The 20449-nt window shown below is 43.6% G+C and overlaps 1 protein-coding gene across 1 annotated transcript in view; it reads right to left on the bottom strand.

The window, feature by feature from the left end:
• The window catches only part of cp (ceruloplasmin), a 58174-nt gene that overhangs the window by 36541 nt on the left and 1184 nt on the right, over nt 1-20449 (bottom strand). The window contains exons 2-4 of the mRNA XM_059993289.1: nt 12685-12929; nt 6230-6442; nt 2480-2662 (exon numbers count right to left, since the gene is read on the bottom strand). Of these exons, the coding sequence (XP_059849272.1) occupies nt 2480-2662; nt 6230-6442; nt 12685-12929 (641 nt within the window). The remainder of the gene's footprint in view (nt 1-2479; nt 2663-6229; nt 6443-12684; nt 12930-20449) is intronic.

The following is a 20449-nucleotide window of genomic DNA, read 5'->3' as shown; positions in this document are numbered from 1 at the left end:
AACTCATTGTTTAAAACATTACACGTACATATGTCAGGGAGTTTCCATATTTCAATAATCTCTTGCCGGCCCCCCACTTATATTTTTCTGGCTCCTCATCTCTTTTCTTTCTTTCTCTCTAATATGGACAGCATCCTTGCCCTCTCTCCCTGTCCCCCCATCATCCATTAGTCATGAACACATAGAGTGATGGTGGGGCACCACAGTGGTGTAGAGTTTAGCAAGGTGCTAGTACACCTCAGGGCGTTCCAGAGTTCGGAGTTCAGTTCTGGCACCGTTCTGTAAGGACTGTCTGTACATCCACCCCATGGAATGCGTGGGTTTTCCCCAGGAGCTCTGGCTTCCTCCCACAGCCCAAGGATGTACCAGGTAGGTTAATTGGTCATTGTAAACTGCCCTATGAATAGATCAGGTTTTTCAGGGGTTGCTGGGACAACGAGGCTTGCTGGGCTGGAAGGGCCTACTCCGCACCGTATCGCTAAATAAATAAAAATAACTATCCACCAGTGTTGGCATCTTCAGGCAATGTGTACCCCAAGGTTTCTCTGTACATAAACACTCCTAAGATCCTGTTGGTACTTGATATTCACACTTGTCTGGATTAAATTCCATCTGCCACCTCTGTGCCCAACTTTCCATCTGATCTATATTTCCTCTGTATCCTGAGGTAATCTTTGCTATTTATCTTTCCACCAATTCTCGAGTCATCTGCAGACTTACAGTTCTAATCAGACCACCTATGCTCGTATATATGCATGATAAACAAAGGTCATAGCACATACCTCCCAAATGGCTCCCAGCCCAAATTGCCAAAAGGCTCCTTTCAGACCCATTAACTGCTCATTGGGAGATTAAATCCATCCTGTTGCCACTGGTCCCTCTTTTGGGGGCTGTCACAGTCTGCAGAACCTCCCCACAACTGTTCTTCTTCACCACTAACCCAGTCTGAGTTAGCACAAAACAGACCATTATCCATCAGATATTACCTAATCCGGCAGGTATATGTATTAAACTAAAGTGATCAGATTGACGTGGCAGAGATGGAGCAGTAATTACAGCAACACACTTTATAATGAACCTAAGAGTAATTGGCATTGTATTTTACACTGGACCATTATAAATACCTGAAATATTTGGACTGTGGGAGAATGAGGACAGCGTCAATGCCAGGGTTTGTCACCCTGAGCATTTTGCGTCAATGGTGATCCATAAGGAAAGTAATTTATTGATGCCGAACCCTCCCAGAGAACAGGTAGTCAACTCCTAATTTCCCAGGGACGGCTCAGGCTAACAAGAGGAAGGAGGGTTCGGACAGATGCTTGGATGTGAGTGAGCTACAGAGGTTCTCAGCTCAGAGCAGTCAGGGATCTGTAAGTTTGGAGAACAGGGAAGGCAGATACCTAAGGGGGGTAGATGCATTTAAATCCTTCCACTAAACCTGAACCAGGCCTCCCTCCCATCATCAGAGATTAACTTTATTTGTCACATGTATGTAGAAGCATAAAATCATCTGTGTCAAACCAGATCAGCCAGGATTGTGCTGGGGGCAGCCCACAAGTGTCACCATGTTTCCAGCGTCAACAAAGCCTGCCTTCAACTCACTAACACTAACCTATGTATCTTTGGAATGTGGGAGGAAACCCATGCAGCCAAGGAGAGAATGTACAAACTCCTCACAAAGAGCGGCGGGAATTGAACCCCAATCGGTAAAAGCAGGCGCTATAAAACAAAGCACTAACTGCTATGTTACCGCACTGCCCTAAACCCTCCTGTGAGTCATGGGCATGGAAATGCCAACAAGTTCAGACTGCCATCTGCTTCTTTGACCCGAAAGTGCCTTTCTCATCTCGAAGGTCAGGTGTGGACATTGCTGCAAGTAATAGGAAACGTGGGTGTGATTGGTGTCCTGGCCAACACAGAAATAGCATGTGGTGTAGGCCTCAGCAGCAGAGGCTCCTTGGAGGAAGAGGGAGAGGTCCCATGTTTGGGAAGAGCAGCGAGGAACCCAATGTCAGGATTGAAGGCTGGAAGAGCAGAGTGAACTGTCGGTGAGAGGTGAATCAGGACCACAGGAACAAAGAGCACAGACCGTAAACACAAGTAAGTCTACAGATACTGGAAAGCCAAAGCATCACACGCAAAACACTGGAGCAATAGTCAACAGGTTAGGGAGCATTTGTGAAAAAGAATAAACAGCCGATGTTTCAGGCCGAGACCCTTCTTCAGGACTGAGAGGAAGGGGGAAGGTGCCAGAATAAAAAGGTGGTGGTGCAGGGTGGTGGGAAGGAAGAAGCTAGGTGGAACACAGATCAGGCCAGAAACCTGGAACATGCACAATATTATTGCTAGTGTTAATAAGATGGATAACAGCGAGGACCCAGGACCCTGCGACAAAGAACACATAGACGATGAAATGCTAGTTACACATCTTCCTGAAAGTGGAGCATTGCCATTGGATGGACTTTAAATGTTCTCTTACAGTGCATTTTGTTGCTTTCAATAAAGTCTTCATCATCTTTATCCACTTTCTTTGGGTTAGTGCAATATCTCTTGATATTGTCATCAAGATACCAGCTCAAGTTTTCATCCACTACTGAGAACAGGAGGGCAAACTCTTCATTGGCTATTTGCTTGTCTTGTTTCTTCTTGCCAGTTAAAACACCTGAAAGTGAAGTAGGAAGTAAGAAATAATTCTTGACATCAAGTGGTATCAAGGAAGAAAGACAGGCATCACAGCTATCTTCTTAAATAAAGTTATGATTTCATATTCATAGACCATGACAGTGCAGAAGCAAGTCCTTCAGCCCATTTAGTCTATGTTGGCCTGATTTTTTTTTTAGCTAGAAACATCTACCCAGACCCAGACCCCTCTGATCCACTGACCTATCCAAAAATTTCTTTAACATTGTGTTACGAACCCCGTAACTGGGTCACTTACCAACAAAGATAGAGAGGTCCGTTGAAGTCTGATGATACTATTTTTAACAGTATTTATTAGTAAAAATACACAGAAGTAATATCAATGCAAATATACAGATAATATACATCATCAATACTAAATCTAAAAGTGTGGGTATAATAATAATCAATAAGAAATGAGCTCTATCCTTGTCTAGGGGATAATGTATTGTCCGATGGATATATAAAGTTCACACAGCTCATGCAGGCTGCAGCCTTTGGGGACCGCTGTGTTGCAATGGTTGGAGAGAGAGAGAGAGAGATTTTTGGGAGAAAAACTTGCCGGCTTTCCTTTTATGATTTTGATCCGTCAGGAGTCCCATTGGTGTGGCCGTTCACTTGTGGCCTCTCCTTTAGCTAATCCATTCTTCCGTGGTGAGCCCGCCAACCCAGGCAAGGGAGGACGCACACGAGCCCCCCACCGGTTGTCGCAATTAAAGGGATTTCTAGCATTCCTCCCGCGTCTGAAGGGGTTGTTCCCCAGACCCTCTTTTATCCTTACAAACGGGGTCTCAGATGTCAATCAGGTTGGGATGATGCAATCCCTCAACCAGCCCACTCTGGTCGTCCCCTGAGGGGCTTCAATGAATAGTACAGTACTCAATACACAATTCTGTCTCCAAGAGACAATAGCCATTATCAGTGGTTTCGTTTCACTGAGGCCAGGACACATTCCAAACCTTGTGGATTCTGTGTGTCTCTCTCTCATTTCCTGGGTCCCAGTCCCAAATTAATAGCGATCTTGCAATTCTCAAAAAGGAGGGGGAGACTTTGTACCCTTCGGCCCCTCAAAGTTGCTGCACATTCATAACAATTGCAACTGAACCTGCGTCCACTACATCCGCTGGCAGTGCGTTCCTCTCTCGCACCATCCTCTTAGTGAGACCATAAGACCGTAAGATATAGGAGCAGAATTAGACCATTTGGCCCATGGAGTCTGCTCCGCCATTTCATCATGGCTGGTCCATTTCCCTCTCAGCCCGTCTCCTGCCTTCTCCCTGTAACCCTTCACGCCTTGACTAGTCAAAAATCTGTCAACTTCTGCCTTAAATATACCCAACAACATGACCCCCCCACAGCTGACTGTGGCAACAAATTCCACAGATTCCAAGAGGTTCCCTTTAAATATGTCACCTTTCAATCTATACTTCTAACTCCTAGTACATCTCACTCAACCTGAGAAGGTAAAGTCCAAATGTATTTACCCAATCTGTACTTGTAATTTTGTATACCTCTGCAAGATCTCCTCTCATTCACCAGCACTCCAGGGAATAAAGAACTATCTGATTCAACCTGTCCCCATAACTCAGGTCTTCAGGTCCTGGCAACATCCTTGTACGTGTTCCTTTCTTCCATCGGTGACTGTAGAGAACACCACCTGCAAAAAGCACTGCATTAACTTATCAAGGCATGTCTGATATCACCTCTGAGACCTTTGTCCTCTTCTACTAGGATGGATAATGGCAGGTGGTGCCAAGGCACACCATCATCTGCAGCATCCACTCCAACTCGCACATGTTCTGACATGCAAAGGTATTGCTAGTCTTTGATCTCACATCTCAGTTACCGTTGCCTTCCCCGGCTTTGCCCAGTGTAGTAGCTGGATCCAGCCATCTTTAGCCGCTTCATCAAAGACCCTCTTCTCATCAGGGTATACCAGTCAGGAGCAGAAGTAGGCCACTCAGCCCATTGAATCTGGGTCCAGTATTTGATTACGATGTGGCTGTAAACTTCAACTCCTTAATTCCATCTAACCTTTCACTCTTTTGCTCCTCAAGTAACAAATTACCTCTGCCTTAAACTGCTTCCAGTGCTCTTTGAGGATCGTAAACTCTCCCTTTTAATTTATATCAAAGGTCCCCCCTTTTTTAAACTGGGACCACCCAGGTCCAAGTTCTAGATTCACCCATAAAAGGAACCATCCTCTCCACGTTCATCCTGTCAGAGTCTTTTATATCTCACTTGAACACCGTCTCATGCTTCTAACTATTTTTATCCCAATCTCACTGGACCCCATCACCTATCTGTTTCCCCTTTCCTATCATCTCCATGTAATCTCCTTCTCATTCTCCCTGATTCCCCTCTGCACCTTCTTCCTTTTATTCCTTGTTCCACTATCCTCACCTATTAGATTCCCTCTTCTTCAGTCTTTTGTTATCTCCACCTATCACCTCTCAGCTTCTTACATCATTGTCACTCTCCTCACTCCCTTACCTGGATCTACCTAACACCCACTACCTCTTGTGCCACCTCTTCCCTCCTCTCTTTTTTACTGGCTATCTCTTCTTTAGCTTTCCTGTCTGGATAAAGGGACTCAAACCAAAATGTTGTTTGTTCATTTTGCTCCGTTGATTCTGCCTGTCTTCCTCCAGCTCCTTTGTGTGGTCCTTCACTTGCTTCTCACTTGTCTAGTCTCCACTCATGATTTCACCTGCTCTTTCCATGTCTCAGTCTGACAAACTTCCTCTGAACTGCTTCTTACTCATCTTTCCTTAAAAAAGGAGGTCAGAAGATTGAAAGTGTATGTTTGCTGATAATTGACAATAGAATTGTTGAATTCTATTGGTAATTCATGGAAAATGAAACATCCCAGATGTATAGTGGAGAGAATATTGACTGGCTGCATCACAGCCTGGTATGGAAACAGCAATGCTCTTGAACGGAAACTTCTATAAATAATAGTGGATATGGCCCAGTCCATCACGGGTAAAGCTCTTTCCACCAGTGAGAACACCTGAATGAAATGCTGTTGCAGGAAAGCAATATCCATCATTAGAGACCTCCACCATCCAGGCCAAGCTCTCTTCTCACTGTTGCCATCAGGAAGAAGGTACAGGATCCTCAGGACTCACAACAACAGGTTCAAGAACAGTCATTGACCCTCAACCATCAAGCTCTTGAACTTCACTCAACTTTACTTGCCCCACCATTGAAATGTTACTGCAACCTATGGACTCACTTTCAAGGACTCTTCCCCTCATGTTCTCAATATTTATTCCTTATTTATTTATTATTCTTATGTTTTTCTTTTCGTATTTGCACAGTTTGTTGTCTTTTGCACACTGGTTGCATGCCCAGGTTGGTGTGGTCTTTCATTGATTCTGTTATGGTTATTATTTTATGGATTTACTGAGTATGCCCACAAGCAAATTAATCTCAGGGTTGTATATGTTGACATATATGTACTTTGATAAGAAATTCACTTTGAACTTTAAACTTTGAAGATGCATTTTTGCCAATTATTCTTGAAGCTGTCGAGGATAATCATTACCTTTTTTACAAATGATCAATGGTCCAATAAGCCCAGCTGAAATATCCATGGGAGCATCAATGTGTGAATGATAGATCCTTGTCAAACAATCAAAGTCATCTTCTGCTGGGCTATGATCTTCTGTTAAGGTCCAGGTATAGGTGTAATTATTTCCTGGATTTACAATATCATCCCGTTTCTCCAAATCTGTGGAGTTGTCAGGGTAAAATGATCCTGTGAGAACAAAGGAGAAGATCAAATCACTGATAGTAATTGCATGTTGTCAGGCTGAAATTGGAGACAACTTGGCCAAAATTTCATGACCATGAGCTTTAGGAAGCAAATGTGGGAAATAAATGTGAGAAAAAGACTTCCATCACTAATTACCAGCTTGTCAGCACCACAAAAACCCAAGTCCTGGACACCCTGAACATATGATTAGGCATTTTGGAGACTGGAGGAATGGAGTAACTGGCTTCTGCAGGGCAGAGGGTATCTTCTGGTGGGTGGGAACAGGATATTTGCACCTCCCTCTCTCTCCCACCCTACTCCCACCACAAGCCACAATGATCTGAGGCTAGGTTGGCTGAACTGATTTGGAGCACTGAACAGACTGATGCACTCACTGAGTCAGTGATGTCGGACAATCTCACCTGGTCCAGGAACACCACTGGGATTGTGAAACGGTCCCAGCAGAGATTGCACTTTCTGAGGAAACTTAAACAAGCATCACTCCCCACTAACATCTTAACTACATTCTACACAGAGTGTGCTGAGCTTTTGCATCACAACCTGGCACTCCAGCTGCAGTGCTGCCGATAAAAAAGCCTTGCAGAGGGTGGTTAGGGGAGCAGAGAAGGTTTTTGGGGTCTCCCTACCTTCTGTCCAAGACCTCTTTCAGAGTCGATGCCTCCAGAAGACACCGTACATCATTAAAGACCCCTCACACCCTCTCCATGAACTGTTTGTTCTTCTGCCATCAGGTAAACGTTACAGGAGCATCAAAACTAAAACCACAAGGCTACTGAACAGCTTCCTCCCACAGGCAGTCAGACTGCTAAATAGCTGCTCTACCTGACTCTGCTTTGGACACTCTTAACTTGCACTGGACACTTACAACTTGATTTTAACTGACATGTGGCTGTTGTGTTTTACTATTTATTGTCATGTTTACTATTTATTGTTGTGTTTGTTATATTATGATTGCACTGCCCCTGGGAAACGCTGTCTCATTTTTGCCCTACAGAGCTGATGTATGGTTGGAATGACAATAAAGTTTTTGAATCTTGAATCTTGAATCTTGATTGGGAGCCTTTCTTCCTGCGCCTGCTCGCTGATTGTCTGATCCAATCCTACACACTGCTTATGTTAATTTCTGATCTATGAACAGTTCTCAGGAAGGCAATCCTTTCTAACCTGGGGTCTGCCTGTATAATGAAGAATGAGGCCACTGAGCTCATCAAATCCATGCCAGCTCAAAGAAAAGGACCTTATCATTCCCATTATTCTTACCTCTGAAGGATCGTTCTCTTCAACCTCATTTTTCTCTTTTCTTTTATCAAAATAAACTTTATTCAGAATAAAAAAGAACTACAAGAATTAAACATACAATGCCTTTTCATCCTTTACATTCATAGTCAATGCTTTCAGTACTGTGTCAGGGTGGAGACTCGTCTCTACCAAAGGAGGTATAAGGCACTCCTTCCCTATGCTAGCTTGACGCTCACCCTTGGACAAGATGTAGCACATGCTTAGCTCGGAATCAGCGTCACGTGAAACCAAGGGAGCAGGGTGTTTTTGGCCTTTTGAGCAGCAGGTGCATATCACAGGTCCTGGTCATGTGACCACCAACACCAGCTAGACAATCTCTAAAAAGTATTAATTATGGTTGGGGAGGGGTGGGTCACCCATCTTTTAAAGACACTGCCCAGAAGAAGGCAATGGCAAACCACTTCTGTAGGACAATTTGCCAAGAACAATCATGGCCGTGGAAAGACCATGATAGCACACATCATGAACAAACTGTTGTATTACATTTCCACACATCATTAGCACTGCTGCCAACCATGTTTCTCAAGTAGCCATCAAATCCCCTTTGACATGAAGGGATCATGTACAGAAACTAACTTAGCCTACGATGGGAGGTGAAAGAAAACTGAAGGAGCCAGCGGAGAGAACAGGCAGACTCCACACAGATGGGATCCAAGGTCGGGATCAAGCTCAGGTGAAACAGTAGTGCAGACCACGACCTTGTGGAAGATTCAAGTTCACTGTCTAACTATTGAAGCTGTCAAGGTCTGAGAGACTGAGAGATAGCACCTCCTTTGGGTCAGTTGGGTAAATGCATTATTGTAAACACAAGAGATTCTGTAGATTCCTTGATTATAATTAAAATTTGTTCATTACAAAGTCAAAAGATGCCCTTATCCTTTTCGAATTCAGTAGAGTATGTTTGAGGAAGAGAAGGGGGCTGAGAGAAACAAGACCATATAAGATATAGGAGCAGAAGTAGGCCATTCAGCCCATCGAGTCTGCTCTGCCATTCTATCATGGGCTGATCCCAATTCTTCCAGTCATCCCCACTGCCCTGCGTTCTCCCCATACCCTTTAATGCCCTGGCTAATCAATTTATCTCTGCCTTAAATGCACCCTATGACTTGGCCTCCACAACCACTCGTGGCAACAAATTCCACAGATTTACCATCCTCTGACTGAAGTAATTTCTCCGCATCTCAGTTCTAAATGGATGTCCTTCAATCCTGAAGTTGTGCGCTCTTGTCCTAAATTCTCCTACCGTGAGAAATAGCTTTGCCATATCTAATATGTTCAGACCTGTTAACATTTGGAATGTTTCAATGAGATTCCCCCCCCCCCCCCCACTTCTCCTGAACTCCAGGGAATACAGCCCAAGAGCTGCCAGACGTTCCTCATACGGTAACCCTCTCATTCCTGGAATCATTCTCATCAATCTTCTCTGAACCCTCTCCAATATCAGTATATACTTTCTAAAATAAGGAATCCAAAACTGCACACAGTACTCCAAGTGTCACAAGTGCCTTATAGAGCCTCAACATCACATCTCTGCTCTTATATTCTATACCTCTAGAGATGAATGTCAACATTTCATTCATCTTCTGCACCACCGGCTCAGCCTGGAGGTTAACCTTTGGGGTATCCTGCACAAGGACTCCCAAGTCCCTTTGCATCACTGAATTTTCAATTTTTTCCCCATCTAAATAATAGTCCGCCATAAATAATGGTGCATTGAAGAATGTTTCTGCTACTTCAGGACGCCTGGAGGACAAGGACAGGGTCCATGTAACATAAAAATAAAGGAGTGGGGGAGCATATGAGAGGACACATCTGGAGTATTGCATCCACCCTGGTTGCTACATTATAGGAAGCATATGAAGGCAGGGAGAGGGTGCAGAAGAGGTTTACTAGGATGTTGTAATACTAGTAGAATCAGGCAGCTTGGTGGAGTTTAAGAGGCTTTTCAATAGACAGATGAATATGAAGCAAATGGGAGATATGGGTGACTTACTGCATCAGACAGACGGCATGTGCTAAAAGCAGAAGTTGGAGAACCTAATGTTGTTTTCACCACAGCAGCAGAAGCCAAGAGGAGAACTGAAAGATTTGTAAATTTTGAGGTACAGAGAGAGTAGAAAATCAGAATCTTTCCCCGGGTAGAAATGTCAAACACCACTAGACTGCAATGGTGGGATTGCAACTAGAGGACGCTGGTTAAGGGTGGGAGGTGAGAAGCGTAAGGGGAACATGAGGGGAAACCCCCTCACTCAGAGGGTCATGAAAGTGTGCTATGAGCTGCCAGTGCAAGTGGTGCATCTGAGCTCAATTTTAACTTTTAAGAGAAGTTTAGATAGGTTCAGAGATGGTAGAGGTGTGGAGGGCTATGGTTCCAGTGCAAGCCAATGGGACTAGGAAGTTTAAATGGTTCAACATGGATTAGATGGGCCAAAGGGCCTGTTTCTGTGTTGTTCTTTTCTATGACTTAATGATTCTATGACTCAAGGACATGCTTTTATGGTTAAAGGGTGTAAGTTCAAAGATGATATGAGGGAGAATTTTCTTATGCAGAGAGTGCCTGGAATAGTTTACTAGGGTAATGCTGGAATTAGACAGTATGGTGGAGTTTAAGAGGCTTTTCGATAGACACAGGAACATGAAGCAAGTGGGGGATATGGATGAGTTACCAAAGATGTTCATCTAGTATAAGTTGGCATCAAAGTTACTACAACTGTGTGATGCCATATCGTTCCCCGATTAGAGGAGAGATGAGGAAAGCTAATTTTCATTCAGAGAGTGGTAGGGCCAGGAACTCACTGCACAAAAAAGGTAGTAGAGGCAGAAACCCTCATCACATATAAAAAGTAACAGCATGTGAACCTGTAGAGTCTTGGACTGATACAGCAGGATACAGGTCCTCCGGCCCAACCAGCCCATGTTAACCATTGTGCCCACGCAGTCCCAATTTCCTGCATTCCCTCCAACCCATGACCCTCCATGTACCTATCCAAGTGTTTTTTTAAAATGAGGCTATTATAGCTGCCTCTAGCAGCTCGTTCCACACGCTCACCATCCACTGCATTGAAATGTAGCCCCTCAGGTCCATTCGAGATGAAAACTGCAGGGCTGCAGAACAAATGTGCAAACTTGGGATCATACTGTAGAATTCTTCAATAATGGCAAGGAAATGATGGGCTTAATGCTTTTCTTCTGTGTCATATATTTATTACCATTCTATAATTTTTCCTCTAATTTTCTCTAATTGCAGCTTATAGTACTGTACAAAATATACAGATAGGGTGCCTAAGACATTTCCACAGGACTGTAGTAATTTATGTATTGCACTGTACTGCTGCTGCAAAAACAAAACAAGTTTCATGACATATGTGAGTGACGATAAACCTGATTCTGGTTTGGGTCTCTATTGTGGACTGAGAGTGAGAAAGGGGCAGGGAGAGGGGAATCATGGGTGGGAAAAGGGGAAGGGAGATGGGAAGGAGCGGGCAGCCCCAGGGAGACATTCTGTAATGATCAATAAACTACCTGTTTGAAATCAAATGACCTTGCTTAGTGTCTCAGGGCTGGGTGTGTCTGCACCCGCACCAACACCCTGCCCTTGGCATTCCTTCTCTGCCACCTGTCCCACACCCCTCCTTTGGAGCTCCACCTTTGCCCCTGCCAACATCCTTTGCTCCAGCCAGATTTTCAAACTCGTTCTGCAATCCATGTTGAAAATCACAGTACTGTGCAAAAGTCTTAGCTATATACCCTAGCTATATATACTATGTAGTGTTTATAGCTCAGCTGTCTAAGACTTTTGAAGAGAAGAATAATCTTCCTTTCTCATGAGCTGTTGTGATGTATCAGGATGGAAAAGACACTGAGGAATTTGAATCTTGATACTGTTGGCAGGTGAGAACCTGCTAGAAAATTCAGCAGTCTAATAAATAAGGGGGCAATTAAAAGAGAGAGGAGTCTGACTTGGTTTTGATAACACTTTTAATTGTGACCTTGAGAGAGAGTACGGCGCCAGCTGAGACACGAGCTGGGAAGTCACCATGCTAATGGCTCAGAGAGGTTGAGTTAACGGATGGCTGGAATTTCAAATGGATTATAAAAAGTTGAGGCTTTTGGGTCTGATAACGGCAGAGGAGACACGACACGGGGAGAATTGCAGAAGCTACCTGAGAAACCACTAGTGGAGGTTAAGAGCACCAGGAAGGTGGAGGCCACGGACCGGTTTATTTCGATCCGTGATTACCAGTGGGGGTAAGAGCTTACCTGTGGGGGTCTGCTGGTGGTGAACCCGTGCCATGGGTTAGTAGACCGTTCCCTAGAAGGGGCTCTGTCCATCTGTGTCTGTGTGGGGTTCACACGAAGTGACTCTAAAGACTTCAGAAGCAAGAACAACTAAAGCTGCCAACGTAAACATCAACTCAATTAACTCTCTTTCTCTCTCTCCATCAATTCAACTCAGCGCAACACAAAGTGAACTGAACTGCTTAAACTTACCTGACACCGTAAGACTGATATCAACCTCCAGGACTATTACCTTTGTATCCACACAAACACATTTACAGAGATATATGTAATAGTTTATAACCTGTATTTTATTATCCAGTTTTAAAGATATTAGTTCATAGTAGTAATAAATATAGTCTTAATTTATCGTAAACCAGACTCCAGGTGTGTTCCATTTCTGCTAGTCCTTTTCAACTTGTCACGGGATTCGTGACAAAATATTGACCTGAATTTGAGGAACCTTCAGAGTCAATGCTTGTTATTATTCATACACAGCTATACCAATTGCTGCTAATCTTCTAAAGTGGTACATAGTAAAGGCAAGCCGATGTGGTGCCCAGATCCATTGTAACCTTCTATGTCAAGTTATGATCTAGAAACATAGGAACTTAAGGGAAGAAATAACAACCAGCAAAAAAAATTACCTTCATTGCTTTTAGTGTAAGTGATGCCATGAGGATGAAGTGAATAAGGCCGGAGAGCAAAATTCTTCAGGTGAACGATGATGATGTCGCCTTGTTCTGCCTTTATAATTGGTCCCAGAAATCCAAGCCATTCAGGCTTCTTAACCTCCTTGGTGTAATTACCAGCAGTATACTCCATATACACAGCCTTCTTGTATACACTCCCTATCCTGGTGGCGTCACGTTTCAAGAATACTGAAGCATGCCTAAAAATTGCAAAGTAGAGCCTTTATAGACACCAGAGATTCTGCTGGTAATCTTGAACAACACAAAATGCTGACGAAGCTGCCCAGGTCTGGCAGCATCTATAGAACAGAGTAAACAGTTTCTGCTTTTCACTAGCACTGGAAAAGAAGGGGAAAAGAAGGTGGAGAGGTGAGGGGTATACAGGTGAAGTAGACCCTTTATATGAGGGCACCAAGGAGAAAAATGTTTGCAATTGGAGAATCTGTCTGTGCTCCAACCATTCCAAAACCACTGACAGCTAATGGTGGTTACGTCATCCAATATGGAAACAGCCCTTTGGCCCATAATATCCATGCTGACCATTGCACTAATTCATAATAGTTCCAATGCATTAGGTCTAAGACTTTCTGTGTGTTGGTGGTATAAGTGCTTTTTAATATGATTCATGAAATTTGTGAGAGTACTTGCTTCAGGTGTGGTGGCAATGAAGGGAAGCAGAGCAAGCCCTGATAACTGGATAATCTGTGCATTGTGAAGGTTTGTGTTGGGCAACAAATGACAGGGCTCTCTCCTTTCACCAAAACTAACAAATTTCTACAGACTTCCTGAAGAGAACATTCTAACTGGTTACATCACTCTCTGACACGGAGGTACCAATGAACAGGGTCAGAGAGGGCTGCAAAGCATTGTAAATTCATCCAGCTCCATCATGGGCACTAGACTTCCCATCACCATGAACATCTTGAAAAGGTGACGGCCCTAGAAGGTGGCATTCATCATTAAGGATTCTCACCATCTGGGACATGCCCTCTTCTCATTATTTCCATCGGGGAGGAGGTACAGGATCCTGAAGACACACACCATCATTTTAGGAACAGCTTCTTTCCTTGAGGCATCAGATTTCAGAACCATCCACAAGCGTTGCCTTTCTATTTTGCACTCTTTTGCCCTACTTATTTTTATATATTTCTTCTTGTAACTTACAGTAATATTTTATATGTTGCACTGTACTGCCTCCACAAAGCAATAAATTTCACAACATATGTCATTGATAGTGAAGCTGACTCTGAATCTGTTTCCCAAAAATGGTTGCAGAAGCTTTTACATCCATTCCCTTAGCATGTAAGAGGCATCAGACAATGCAACACTCCCAAATCTAGGACCTCCCAGAGCCACCTGTAAACACAAACAATTCTCTGGGGATTTGGTCTGATATTCTTGGAACTGTGCATGTGTACTTGGATTTAGGCCTGTGTATTGGCACCCACACTCAGGCTCATGTGTACCAACCGAGAGCGGATCCCTATGTACACACGTGCCCAGAATCAGGACTTGATTGGAGCCATGTTTCTGTGCCAGTACTCAGGCATGATGGACTTAGAGACTCAGGGAAGATGGACCCTTAACCTCACAACCTGCCGCGCCACAGCCTTGCACCTTATTGTCGGCCCACACTGCAAATCCTCTATAACTGTAACCCTCCCCCACTATCAGCAGCATCTACAGGAGACGCTGCCTCGAGAAGGCAACATCCATCATTAGAGATCCCCACCATGCCATCTTCTAGAAGCAGCATCAGGCAGGAGGTACGAGTGGGAATAAAAGGGGTCTTTTCTGGTTGGCTGCCAGCAACTAGTGGATCAATATTGAGACTGCAAATGTTCACATTGTTTGCCAATGATTTGGATAATAGAATTGATGGCTTTGTGGCAAAATTTGTAGATGATACAAAGATAGGTGGAGGGCTAGGTAGTGCTGAGGAAGTAATGTGATTGCAGCAGGATTTAGACAAATTGAAGAATGGGAAGAGCAGTAGCAGATGGAATACAGTGTTGGAAAATGCATGATAATGCATTTCAGTAAAGGGAACAATAATGCGGACTATAATCTAAATGGGGAGAAGGTTCAAACATCAGCGGTGCAGAGGGACTTAGGAGTCCTCATGCAGGACACCCAGAAGGTTAATTTACAGGTTGGGGCATCAAAGAATATGGTGAGAAGACAGGTGTAAGGGGTTGAATGGGGTTGAAACAGGAACAGCTATGATGGAAAAGTGGAGCAGACATGATGGGCTGAATGGCCTAATTCTGTTCCTATGTTTTATGGTCTTATGGTCTAAGCTTGAAGGCATGAAGGGATTTAGGGGGAAGGCAGGAGATTGGGGCTGAGAGGGAAAATACATCAGCCATGAAGAAATGGCAGGGCAGACTCGATGGGCCAAATGGCCTAATTCTGCTCCTATGGTTTTATTGTCTAAGCCCCACACTACCAGGTTCAAGAACACTTACTTCCTTTCAAACATTTACAGTAGTTCTTAAACCAACTGTCAAAACCTAAATCACTATAGTTTAGCAACACTATGACCGCTTTGCATTAAAGTGAACACTGCTTCTTTTCTAATTGTCTTCTCTCTTGTAAAAATTGTGTATAATTTATAACGTTTTTCTTGTGAATGCAGCTTATATGATGCTTTGTGTCTGTGATGCTGTTGCATCTTTTCCCTTGCCGTTATGCTCACAAGTACTTGTGTGTGTGACAATGAACTCAACTTTGACTTTGATGAACAGATGATATGAGAAAATGAAACACTGAGCACACATGTACTTGTGAATATGACTGTAAACTTGACTTTGACTTTATCCTGCTTTTCTTATTGTTTTTCCCTTGTACTGGCAAAATGAACTGAATGGATGGGACACAAAACAAAGCTTTTCACTGTAGCTTGGTGCACGTGGCAATGATAAAGCAATTTACCGACTTACTGGTGTGCACATCTGCAGCCAAAGTTGGGTTGTGTAGCAGCTAGACTGACTGTCAGCTTCTGGAGCAGAAGTTGTCAGTCAGGATACATGTCAGTGCTAACTGGTCACACCCCTCACCCTAGCCCACCCAACACCACCCCTCAGAAGTACCTCTGCACCAAAACCTGAAGCACTTTGTTGCCTCCATCTATCACCTCCCATCCTTCTCTCCCCTTCCTGACTCAGCCATCCTGGTAGAGAATACAGCAAATATTAATTTCAACAGCAACCAAACTTCAGATCTGAATATGGATGGTAGATTGAGTTTAAAATGCAGATCAGAGCAATGGTGTTCTTGGAGCACCAGACTGGAGTCAATTGCAAACCAAGAAGCCCTCATTCACCTGAGATGTCTGCATGTGCATGAATGCAGCTCAGAGACAATGATGATTAGCATTCATTTTGAGTGTTTGGAGTGTTGGTGAGAAGATCTAGCGTCTGAAAATTATATGTAATTCACTGCTTTATACTGGCTCTCTACCCACTTCTCTTTTAGTCCAGGCAAAGGGCGGTGTAGTGGCATCAGTGCTGGACTTCGGGACAAGTGGTCCCGAGTTCGAATCCGGCCGCCTCCCTTGCACACTCTACATCCGTGCCTGGGTTGAGTGTTGGGCTAGCAACTCAAAAAAAAACCTGGAGAGGGAGAGGGATGGGGTTTCAGATGTCCAGATACACTGTACATGAGCAATCACCAAAAAGATTGGTGCAAAAAGCTTGTCATGACTGCGCTCCCCCCAATGACTCCACCAGGATTTAAAAGCGCGCGCACGCACACACACACACACACACACACACACACACACACACACACACACACACACACACACACACACACACACACACACACACACACACACACCAAAATGTCAGCTGCTCATCTCCGTCCACAGATACTGTCTGCCACTGACTTCCTCAACCAATTTATCCTTTGAAGCTCCTGCACTCTCTTGTGTCTTCACACTAAGCTGTGGGGTAATTCATTGCTTCACTAGCAGCCACGGAGAATAAGGATGCATGCCATGTTCTGACAGAGCATTGTCATAACGTTACCTCTGAAAGGAGTATACTGGGTGGCCTCTGCTCTGCACGTGACTGCAAGAAACAGCAGGGAGTTGTGGACGCAGCGCAGCACATCACCAAAGCAGCCACCCCTCTATGGGCTCTGTCTATACTTCTCATTGCCTCATTGCTGATTTGATAATCAGCCGGCATTATCAAAGACATCACCCACTTCAGCCATTCTTTCTTTGCCCCTCTCTCACTGGGCAGGAGATACTAAAAGCTGAAAGCACATACCTCCAGGCTCAAGGACAACTTCTATCCCACTGTCATCAGATCCTTGAATGGACTCTTGCATGAGAAGACAGGATCTTGACCTCACAATCTACCTCATTATAACTGTTCACTTTATTGTTCACCTGCACTGTACTTTGTAGCATTTACACTTTATCTTGCATTGTTATTGTTCCACCTCAATACACTGCATCATGTTTGATCTGTGTGAACAATATGCAAGACTGTATCTTGATACATGTGACCATAATAAACCAAAAGCAACACCATTGTATCATCCCATTAGCATCCTCATTTGTGGGGAGACAAGCTGACTGCTAGATAAGGCACCAATAGATCTCCTACGTGTTATCTTGGGAGAAGTGGAACTGAAGGATGTGTACAGAATGTTCTTGGGATTCAAGTCCATTGATGTGAGGTGGAATTTTGGGATCCAAGTCCATAGCTCCCTGAAGGTAGCATTGCCAATAGACAGACTGGTAAAGAAGGCATTTGGTGTGCTTGCCGTTACTTATAGGGGCACAGGTGTAATAGTTAGAAAGTCATGTGGAGACTGTATAAAACTCTGGTTAAGCTGCAGCTCTGTTCACCCCATCACTGGAAAGATATGGAGGCTGAGGAGAGTGTTCAAATAAGATTTACCAGGATGCTGTCTGAATTAGAAGGCATGAGCTATAAGGGAAGGTTGGGCAGACTTGGACTGTTTTCTCTGAAGTATTAGAGGCTGTAGACAGTCCTGATAACAGTTATAGGTAAGGCAGAACCATTCATTTCCCAGGGAAGAGATGTCAACCCACTAGACGACAAATGTTTAAGGTGAGAGGGAAGGGTTAAAAGGGATATGACAGGCACGTTTTTTTTTACAGAGAGAGAGATAGATGCCTGGAGCAGACTTCCAGGGGGAGTGATGGAAGCAGACACATTTGCGGAGTTCAAGGGGCATCTAGATAGGGAATGAACGAGTGGAGAATGGAGAGTATAGATAATGGTGTGGGCAGAAGGGGTTAGTTAATTTGGCGTTGTGCTTAGCACAGCCATCATAGGCTAAAGAACCTGTCCTGAGCTGTACTATTCTTTGTAAGTGATGAGACTAACGTGAGGCCTCCAGTTCTAGACCTTCCAGCCTGTGAAAAAAGGCTACCTTGTCTATGCCCCTCATAATTTTACAAACCTTTGTAAGGTCACTCACTCCTCAGCCTCCTGCACTCCAGTGAGAACAATGCCAGCCTACCCAATCTCTCTTTGTAACTTAAGCCCTCTATTCCCGGCCGAGTGAAGCTTTTGTGCACTCTCTCTGATGCCAGAGAACTATACACCACATTCCAAATCTATCCTAACTAATATACAGCTACAACACGATATCACAACTCTAATAGTCAATGGCCTTGCCTATTAAGACAAGCAAGCTAAATGCCTTCATACCCTATCTACCTGTGTCACCATTTTCAGGGAGCAATGTACTTGTACCAGAAGTTTTTCTGTTACATCAACAAGTCTAAGGGGTTAGCTGTTTTCCATATACATACATCCAGCCAGCACTAAAAAACCCAAAATGCACAACCTTGTACTTCACTGGATTAGGTTCTATCTGCCGCTATTCCATCCAAATCATAAGATTAATCATATAACCTAACTTGCCAATAAGTTTACTTTGAACTTTGAACTTTGATCCATGTGCCTCCACATTCTTAGGCAACTATCCTTGCTGTCTGCGTCTTTATGTCATCAGCATGTTTACTATTAGATTGCAGACATACTTATCCAAATCATTTATGTATACGACAAACAACGATTCCAGTGCTGATTGCTGTGTTATACCACTGTTTACAGAACTTAACAATCAGAGAAAGTTTTACAATAAGAAAGTCAACCCTTCACCACTACCCTCTGCCTCCTATCACCAAACCAATTTTGGACCAGTTTACCAAATCATCTTGGATCCTATATACCGTAACTTTTTGGACCAACCTACCATATGGGATTTTGTCAAGAGGTTTACTTTGAGATTTACTTCTGGTTCTAGACAACCCAACCAGAGAAAGTATCCCCTATCTCTCTTGTGAATTTCAAGGGGAGTAGTGTTATTACAATCTGCCTGCCCCCGGGAGTACTGATTGATTTATAAAAATTTAATCATTTGCGGGATGTGGCCATTTATTGCCCATCCCTAGCTGTCCTTGAGAAGGTGGTGATGAGCTGCCTTCTTGAACTGCTACAGACCCTGAGGTGTAGGTACACCCACAGTGCTGTTAGGGAGGGAATTCCATGATTTTGACCCAGCAACAATGAAGGAACAGTGATATGTTCCCAAGTCAGGATGGTGAGTGACTTGAGAGGGCTTTCCAAGTGGTGGTGTTCCCAGGTATCTGCTGTTCTCATCGTTCTAGATGGTAGTGGTCGTGGGTCTGGAAGGTGCTGCCTTAGGAACTTTAACGTGTTGCTGCAGTGCATCCTGTAGATAGTTACACTCTGCTGCTAGAATAATTTCTACTAGAATAATTTCTCTAGTAGAACTAGTAAGGGAGCAATGCACAAGGAATTACATCACTTCAAATGCATCTTATGCAGAATTTGCATATGTTGCATCATTGCAACTCACCAGGAATGCCTGCTGAGTTTTCCAGAGGAATGCAAAATAGCCAAAAAAAGCTGAATATTGTGATTTGTTCCAGAGGGAATCATTTTCCACTTGTTCTACGCATAAATAACATTACTGTCCCTTCAGATTTCCTAATCAAAGATTCTTCATTCTCAATTGGAAGCATGAAGTAAAACCTTTGGATTTCTTCTATAACATACTGACCAATATGATTCACTCTTCACAGTGTGGTCCAACCAATTCTGTTTGCATATTTAACATTACTCTGCTTTCCAGTTCTATCTGTGGGCAAATTAAATGCGGTTCTGGTTTGCTTTCTTTTAAGACCTTATCAACCTAATCATTACTCTTAGCATTCAAAACATCAGTACTCATTTTGGCATTTAATTTCTAAGGAATACTTCATCATTTCCTAACATCCCATTTCACATTTTCCTTAATTCCACACTACAAAATCTTCTTGTTTTTTTTTGGATTTTGTATCCAGGAGAAGACAAGTAATTGAGTATTGCACAAGGGAGTGATGGTCTTTTCCAGTGGGAGCTTTCTTCACTAGTCAATAAGTAAGTGATGTCCTGTGACTCACTGTTGACCTGGGGAAGGAAAATCGTTTGAGGGAATGTATACTCAGCAGATTAATTATGTGTTGAAGAGATTATAAAATTAGACTAGATGAGGCCACTTGGCAAAAGCAAGTCTATGTGGCTCACTGTGTCAGAATATGTGTTGTGTTTAATTATTGTAAGCCAGCCACTGAGATTGTTGAAATCACACCTTCTCCTACACAACGGGGCCTGTTCCTGGGAGCTGTCGATACTAACACTGAACCCTCACATTGCTGTTTTAC

This window comes from Hypanus sabinus, chromosome 2 (genome assembly GCF_030144855.1).
Source record: "Hypanus sabinus isolate sHypSab1 chromosome 2, sHypSab1.hap1, whole genome shotgun sequence".
In the NCBI taxonomy this organism is placed as follows: domain Eukaryota; kingdom Metazoa; phylum Chordata; class Chondrichthyes; order Myliobatiformes; family Dasyatidae; genus Hypanus; species Hypanus sabinus.
The sequence above is the reverse complement of the archived record's forward strand: the minus strand, read 5'-3'. Positions and strand labels throughout refer to the sequence as shown.